Source organism: Telopea speciosissima, chromosome 3, assembly GCF_018873765.1.
Source record: "Telopea speciosissima isolate NSW1024214 ecotype Mountain lineage chromosome 3, Tspe_v1, whole genome shotgun sequence".
Classification (NCBI taxonomy): domain Eukaryota; kingdom Viridiplantae; phylum Streptophyta; class Magnoliopsida; order Proteales; family Proteaceae; genus Telopea; species Telopea speciosissima.
The window spans coordinates 15,355,475-15,363,722 of NC_057918.1; the positions used below are offsets into that span (position 1 = coordinate 15,355,475).

The following is an 8,248-nucleotide window of genomic DNA, read 5'->3' on the forward strand; positions in this document are numbered from 1 at the left end:
GGTGGAGAGGTTGGAGAGATCCTATATTAGATGATGATTAAGAGGTCTCGAACTCAAAACCTCCTCGAAACTAGGCTCTACTGCACTAGTCTCAAACAAATGATTGGATCGGTTACACATTAGCTTGGAATGCACTTTCCAGGGGTTATCTAATGATTCATATATTTTTTTATTTTTTTAGCTTAGAGGCCAAACAAATATTTTGGATCCCTACGCTACATTACATCCCCGCAAAGAATTATTTAGCCAAAAAAGTGACTCTTTTTAAATTTATGTTTGATGCGACCCTAATACGGGTTGATATTAACCAAGTCATATCATATTGGTAGTAATTTATGGGCTCGATTCCTCTGCACTATGTGTAAGTGCTCCTACATGTGAGAGGCAACCACCTATTTTATTTTTGTCATTTACAAAGGGAGGAGGGTTATTTATGAAAACAAAATAAACATATGATAGGTTCTGAGATGTATGTTTACTTGCACGTATGCAGATGATCCATGTTCGTAATCGACATTGCCACCACCGAGACCAATACCTATAATCGTGTAACCTACAAAAGATTGGGCAGATGTGGAATATTGTAAACCAAAAGTTAGTTTTAAAAACCCAAATTGGACCAGCAATTGAATTGGAAAAGAAATCAGAACAGCTCTTCTTTCGGTTTGGTCTACATATAGAATAACCCTTTTTTTTTAGGTAAAAATAGAATAACCGTTTAAGTACAACAAGAATCATAATCAATCCGATCTTCTTTAGACTGGCTAGTTCAATGCGGGTGGTTCTCTCATTTACAAATAAAGTATTTAAATGTGTATTAAAATATTGAGAAAGAGATTGCTGCCTGAGCGTCTAGAGCTTGCACGTGCATAAGCATCGTCTTAGGAGGGCCTTTTGCCTTTCCACGGGGAAGTGTAGTACTTTCGTGCATTTCCATGCCCTAGAGATAAGAGCCATGCAACCAGGTAGCATCTATTAAAGCTAACAAGACTCAATTTCTCTTCACGCACAATGAATGGAGAAGAATCTCTTCTACTTTATCAAACTCGTTAATGGGACTGAAAATTGATATTTTCGATCATGAAGAATAAACGAGAGAGAATGATGAAAATTCAAAGTCCAATCATAACGTCACATCACTATTAGTGATGGTGCTGGTGAAGAAATTTAAATAGACTGCTTGCTTGATTGGGTCGGACTTGTTAACTCTGCTGGTTTTTTATTATTCAACACAAACGGTTTTCATGCTATTAAGATCTCAGACCAAAATTTAAGCGGCTGGGTCAGGTCAGACTCGTTAATTTATAAACCGGCCAGGCCAACATGAATGGGTTTTATTTCCAACAAGGCATACTATTTAAGGTCCAGACCAAATTATTGGCCATCTATGGTCCAAGCTTGTGGTGCGGCACATGAATAATTGGAACTTGGAAGTTGGAAGTTGGAAGTTGGAAGGAAGAAAGACTCGGAAGCGATTCGGTGTACGTGGCATCAGTAACCTAAAAGATGAGGTTGCTCTAACGTGTGGTCATCTCACGCTTCTCTTTGTCGCATTCTGCTCTGATATTTCCCCCCCCCCCCCCTTAACTTTCTCTCCTTTCAAATCATTATCAAAAAATTATCACTTATACATACACAAAAGTTTGAAATTTTGCGAGAAAGCTCTCTGTCTCAGCTTCCTATATGATTGCGGGAGAAATTCTAATCTTACGCAATTCTTCTTCTTCTTCTTACCTAAGGCCTCCATGGCTACTCTCCCTAAGCTTCACGTTTCTCCACAGAGCTTCCAAGATCACTCCAGAACCGCTCAGAAGTTGAAATTCAGGCGGTTCTTTCGCCCGAAACCTGCAACATTCGATCCTATTTCCGTTATCGGCCAATTGAACGGTTGCCGTGGATTAACTTTACTTCCGTGCGGGTCGTTCAGATCTGAAGATGGCGGAGACTCTATACAGAAGCAGGAGGGCGAAGTGAAGAAAGATGAGGGATTCTCCAAGCAGAATCCTTACCCGGAGAAGAAACGAAATGGATTTCTCCAATCTCTGACATCTCTTCTTCTTAGTTCGCATTTACAGTCACAAGGAGAGCGTCAGAACACTCTGGCGAAGGCGGATGAATTTTTCTTCTCTGTGAGTTGTCTTCTTTACTACTTAACCATATCATGACTGTTTTTTCTAACAAAGCTGCTTCGCTTCTTCGTCGAAAGTGTTACTTTTTGTGTATGTTATGTGATTTGCTTATGTCCTTTCGTACTCCGTAAACATAATTTTAGCAATTTGAGCTCGAATTTGAATCCTCAACTTCAAAGCTTTTAATTTTACCCCTTTCCCTTTTAACTGGTTAGATTGCCACCCAAATTGGAAGATATGTTGTGACCATGATGAGCACTGGAGTAATTCTTGCAGTTGGATTTCAGTTGTCAGGTTCGAAGTCACATGCTTCCATTTCCAGAATTATTGCATTACTATGGTGTCCTGTTTTACAGTGTTGACTGCTTTGAGTTTTAATCCCTTTTTTTTATCCAGCACTTTAAATCTTACTTGCAACTTTATGAAGGTGGCGACAGTCAGATGAATACTCTGATTTGGTATAGCTGGGTTGGTGGAATCATCATCGGAACAATGATAGGGGCTAACCTCGTTTTAGAGGAACACAGTAGAGCTGGACCACGGAACGTTGTCATCACCGGAAGGTATTACTTTGATAAGTTTTAAAAACCCCCTCTCCCCCCCCCCCCCCAAAAAAAATAATAAAAAAAAAATTAGTTCATTGAATGTTTGTTTACTGATTACTCTCCTCGAAGAATTGATACTGAGAATGTGAATGAAAAAAAATACTGTTGGAGAGTTTTAGATGCATCCTGTATCCGTTTGTTGATGAGTTGTAACTCATATAATTCCTTTTGTATCTATCTTTATATATTCTTTAGCAATGAATATAATGCGTGAATGCAGACCAACGAGTGGATAATACACAGAAGATATAATTATGTCACTAATGACTGAATGCTTCTTACTTTCTGTTACAGTACAAGAGGGCTGGGCAAAGCACTTGCTCGAGAATTTCTTCTTTCTGGAGATCGTGTTGTCGTTGCTTCTCGCAGGTGGTATCTGGAACTTTGAATGAGAGGATGTTCATCTCGTCTGTGTTTCATGATTCTTTGAATGCAATTCTTTGTTTCTCATAATTTCTCATTCCTGTTTGGATCTTATTGAGGCAGCCCTGAGTCAGTACAAATGACCGTGTCTGAGCTTGAAGAGAACCTGAAGGAATGTGTGCTCACTAGTGGTGGCACATCCAGAGCAAATATGAAATATGCGAAGGTGGTTGGTATTGAATGCGATGTTTGCGAACCTGATGATGTTAGAAAGTTGGCTGAATTTGCTGTGAGTGAACTTGGTTCCATAGATATCTGGGTGAGTGATGCCTTTTTTCGATTGATACACATATTAGCATCTTGATTTTGTTAGTTTAGTTATTAAGAGGTTTATGCTCCATTATTTTCCTTACTCCTTTATGCTTGTTTTCTAAACTAATCCTGGTGAAGTTGAAAATATTGTAGATTCTGTGATCACCTAATTTTGAGACTCTTTTTTTGTATCTTGCTCTAATGCATGATTCTGGAAAACTCTTGGACAGATAAACAATGCTGGAACTAACAAAGGTTTTAGACCCTTACTGGAGTTTACAGATGAAGACATCGGGCAGGTTTGCAATTTTCTTCATTTTTTCCCCCTGATGTGCTTGCTCACCTCTAAAAAGTTTCTTATGGGTAGCAACCAAGATGTGCCAACTTGCTGCCATGTCATGTCTTTCAACATGGCAAATTTCAATCTGTCAAGGCTCTGGCAGGCAAACAAGAATTTTCTTTACTTTCTTCATTATTGTAATAAATATTGAAGGTAGTGATGAAAATTCAAAGTGCTGTTATTTGCAAGTGGAAGTGCAAAACACAGTGGAGTATGATGTGATGTGGACAAGAAAATCAAATAGAAGGTCTCGATTGTCCATGTCAGATCCTTCACTCATCAGAAAACATCTCAGTTGACAGAAGTCAAAGAATGTACCTTTAACCAACTTTTGTTAATATATAAACAGGAGGGGGCCAAGGGGCTAATTCAATATACAAAAAATCTGTGTGAAAAGCTGACTAGTGGTCAATCATACAGCTCTCTTTGGATAGTTATAACTGCAAAACATTTAAAGGGAAACTTTTGCAGTTAATTTGATTGAATTCTTTAAATTAGTCATTATTTTTAGAATACGAAACCAGGAAGCCAATTAGTTAGGATTTGAGTACAGGTTTTGAACCCATGTCTATGGTACAAACCCAGGGCCTCAGAAGTGACAGCTGAAGAGTAGCAGTATTATATATAACTCACAGGATTCCAATTTTCTCAGGAAGAAGGGCCAAATCTTATTTGTAAAACGCATTGTAAGTTTTTGCACTCACTATAGCCTTTTGAAGCATATATATGATGCTACATATGAATTTCAAGCTGTCTAGCCATGAAAAAGCACTTACCAATATTGAGAAGCATGATCAAGTTCTGACAACCCTATTTAGAGATTCTAGGATTTTGTTTCAAATTTTAAATGTGTTTGTAGTTTCCGCAGTGAATGATGACATGCATAGTTGTCAAGTCAAGATGTCACCTAGGCGCCGCTTAGGTGTCCAAGCTCTTTTTTGGTTCCATGGTGACAACACGCCTTGTTGACGCTTCATGAGTTTACTTGATTTATGTTTATTGCTATGTTTTTTGTATGAATATGCTTATATTATTTCATATGCTTTGTTTGTTATGTGTTGGTTTTCTCATATTAGGCCATTTCTAGCATCATAATATCATATTGCATTGATATGGATTCTATGTTGCATATAAACATAGTTATATAAATTATCGCCTTGGGTCACCTAGTCGCCTTGACAACTATGAAGACATGTCCCTCAAGCTTGCTAGAAATATAGCACTCACATGCATGTGTACAAGGATCGTAATGTGATTTTGTTGTTTTATCTTCTTGACTTTTGATTAGATCTTGATGATTATTTCCTCAAGTTCAATTGGTGTAGAATTATATGTGCATTGTTTTGACTGACTACTGTTACCATATGCTCTATGAATAGATTGTCTCGACAAATTTGATTGGATCTTTAATATGTACACGAGAAGCCATGCATGTGATGAGATCCCAAGAGAAAGGTCACATTTTTAACATGGATGGTGCAGGCTCAGGGGGATCTAGCACCCCCTTGACAGCTGTGTAAGTACTTGATCTGTTTATGGTATATGGATTCATGTTATTAATTGTTATGGGAAGAAAGAAAAAGATATTCTCAGAATTTTGAATTTCCCTATTATGAAATAGGGCTCATTGTCCTTAAAAAAAAGTTTAGGGGATAAGTCTTTTATCCAAGTTCATATATTTGTTGGTGATGCTAATACTGTCATATGTCTTCTAACTTATAGCTATGGTTCAACAAAGTGTGGCCTAAGGCAGCTTCAATCATCGCTTTTGAAAGAGTGCAAGCGCTCTATGGTTGGAGTACACACAGCATCTCCAGGCATGGTCCTTACAGATTTGCTTCTGAGGTACCATAGATACATCCCAAGTGCTGCTATTAATGTACATTTCCTGCTCAATTGCTTTTAGATTATTAGAGAGGGATGTAACACCATTTCAACCTGGATTTAAAATCCCAACTTTACATCCAAATTAAGAAGTGCTTATGCTTCTCCATATTGTGTATTTTTCCGACTTTAAGCATCTCCTGATATTCTCTAGTTTTTTAGTTATTGGGGAGTAGATTGAATTATATTTAGTTGTTAAACAGCAATCCAAATGCATTAACAATGTATACCCCATAACCCCTCCTGATATTCTCTAGTTTTTTAGTTATTGGGGAGTAGATTGAATTATATTTAGTTGTTAAACAGCAATCCAAATGCATTAACAATGTATACCCCATAACCCCTCCTGATATTCTCTAGTTTTTTAGTTATTGGGGAGTAGATTGAATTATATTTAGTTGTTAAACAGCAATCCAAATGCATTAACAATGTATACCCCATTACCCCGTGGATATTTTCTTTTCACAGCTGCGTCCTGACAATGTTTACTGCATTGATGGTTTATTTGCAGTGGCTCGACTCTGAAAAACAAACAAATGTTTAATATCATCTGTGAGCTTCCAGAAACAGTGGCAAGAACTTTAGTTCCTCGGATGAGGGTAGTAAAGGGAACTGGAAAAGCTATTAACTACTTGACGCCACCTAGAATCTTGCTTGCTTTAGTCACTGCTTGGTTGCGACGTGGTCGTTGGTTTGATGGCCAGGTAATTGCAATTTGTTCTCTTGTTGAATACTTATTCATTGGACCATTTTCTTCTCGTAAAAATGGATATGAAAAGATGGGCTACTCTTCTGCATGTTGAACCAAATTATGCTTCTAATAACACAGCTGACCAAATTTGGACAGCCAGCTAATATAAGTTAAATGCTCATTGTGTTGGTTGAATCTATCTGCTAATCAACTCTGTTTTCTTGTAATCCTCAACTCTGCTTATGAATCTTTGATTCAGTTAATACATGCCCCCATGACACCTTTTTTGAAGTTTAACAAAGATTGGCGATTAAAACCATTTGAGTTCCATGATAATCATTTGCTTTTACAAATAAGCGGCATTCTGAGGACTCCATTGCTCAAGTGCTTATGCTCTTTTGTTTTAGATTTTGAGTATTCCGTAAGCCCTATGCCTTTTGTTTCTATTCGTATGCTGAGTCCTGCATTCAAACTCAGCCAACAGCTAAGGCTTTTTGTTGAGTTGGTATGAAATTTTGATGCGTGAGAAAGTTCCTAGTCGTAATTGTCAATTCTCTCTCTTTGGATGAAACCAACTGGACTGTTTGAATCGTGAATTTTGAAATCTTTGCACATTTAAAAAAAGCAAGGGATTGATTTTGTTTTGTTGTCCAGGGAAGAGCATTATATGCAGCAGAGGCAGATCGAATTCGTAACTGGGCTGAAAGCCGTACTCGTTTCTCTTTCACAGATGCAATGGAGATGTATACAGAGAACACTTGGGTTTCAGTGTTTTCACTTTCTGTTGTTTGTGCCTTCATCATTCTTTCTAGTTCAGGTGGCACATTTCACCACACCTGAGCTTTCATCAAGACAGTCCAACTGGGCAGCACAAGATTAAGTCATCCCTTTATGCGACTACTTACACATTGAAGAAACAGAAAGCTACAATATGAGCTACAGATCCATGGATATTCTCTACATCCTTTCTTCACACTTTTCCCTACAATTTGCAGAAGTAGGGGCTCTTGGGCTATAGATCATAAACCCCTTTGTTTTAACACTACCCACATACTGAAAGTCTTGATTAGATGTCAGGCCTTTGTATAAAATATTACAAAGTTTGTTTCAACTCAGCATTCTCCATTGGGATGCTTGTAGCATGTAACGCCTTCCATTATTTGTAAAGAAATTCTGCCTTTGACTATTCTTTACGGATGACTTGTATATGATATCCTTAAATATGTATCATGCATTAGGATCCTATTACCCTCTTGAGTTGTAGCTATGCTGCTTAGAACTAGGTGATGATGGATTTGCATAAACCAGGTCCATAAATTAAAATACATTTTTTTTTGGGTAATGATAAATTAAAATACATGAAGTCTCCCTGTTTGGGTAGTTTTGATTACAGCATGTTTGACATGTCAATCCAGTGAGATATAATTCTGAAAATGAATTGTTGATTTGAACAAAGGATTGAGAATGAGTGGGGCATTGTTTCAAAAGTTGGAATCGGAATTGGTCATGACCGAGCCCGATTCCATACGTTTTGGAGTGAAGTGGCCGATTCTAGGGTTTTGGGGACTGGATCAATGTGAGTTTCTCAGATCAGGGGCTGACTCTAGGGTTATTATGGCGTATTTCGATCCAACCTAGATTCAAATCGGCTGGGACCAATTCAACCCCAATTCCGAGTTTTCCTTGGTATGGGCTCAGATCAGGTTAGTTTATGAGGGTGCTTAATTGGCAATGTAGGTCTGATAGGTCGGTGCACGGTTGTGTTCAGATCATGCTTATAAGATTACATTGATCGGGCTACATTGCCTTGACCAAGATAAAGGGAGGAATTGGTGAAGAAATAGAGGTGATTCAAAACCTGGAATCGGACACAGGATCAGGCCTTTATGGATTGCAATTGGAATTGGATCAGAATCGACTTGGA

General features: G+C 38.0%; 2 protein-coding genes across 2 annotated transcripts in view; both read left to right on the plus strand.

The window, feature by feature from the left end:
* Positions 1-1,737, plus strand: part of LOC122654497 (beta-adaptin-like protein A) — a 24,555-nt gene extending 22,818 nt beyond the window's left edge. The window contains exon 12 of the mRNA XM_043848614.1: positions 1,716-1,737. The gene's annotated coding sequence lies outside the window, so the exon portion shown is untranslated. The remainder of the gene's footprint in view (positions 1-1,715) is intronic.
* LOC122654498 (probable chlorophyll(ide) b reductase NYC1, chloroplastic) lies at positions 1,717-7,567 on the plus strand. Its single transcript, XM_043848615.1, has 10 exons — positions 1,717-2,129; positions 2,345-2,423; positions 2,557-2,692; positions 3,029-3,103; positions 3,221-3,416; positions 3,640-3,708; positions 5,129-5,265; positions 5,472-5,594; positions 6,145-6,337; positions 6,979-7,567. Exons 1-10 carry the CDS (start codon positions 1,746-1,748, stop codon positions 7,162-7,164), a joined length of 1,578 nt encoding a protein of 525 aa, XP_043704550.1. The 5' UTR covers positions 1,717-1,745; the 3' UTR covers positions 7,165-7,567.
* Positions 7,568-8,248: the final 681 nt, after the last annotated feature.

Excerpts from the sequence above, each read along its gene's own strand:
- LOC122654498 (XM_043848615.1), top strand. The coding sequence starts at position 1,746 with ATGGCTACTCTCCCTAAGCTTCACGTTTCTCCACAGAGCTTCCAAGAT. Across the intron at positions 2,424-2,556 it reads AGTTGGATTTCAGTTGTCAG|GTGGCGACAGTCAGATGAAT; the intron begins GTTCGAAGTCAC and ends AACTTTATGAAG. Across the intron at positions 2,693-3,028 it reads AACGTTGTCATCACCGGAAG|TACAAGAGGGCTGGGCAAAG; the intron begins GTATTACTTTGA and ends TTTCTGTTACAG.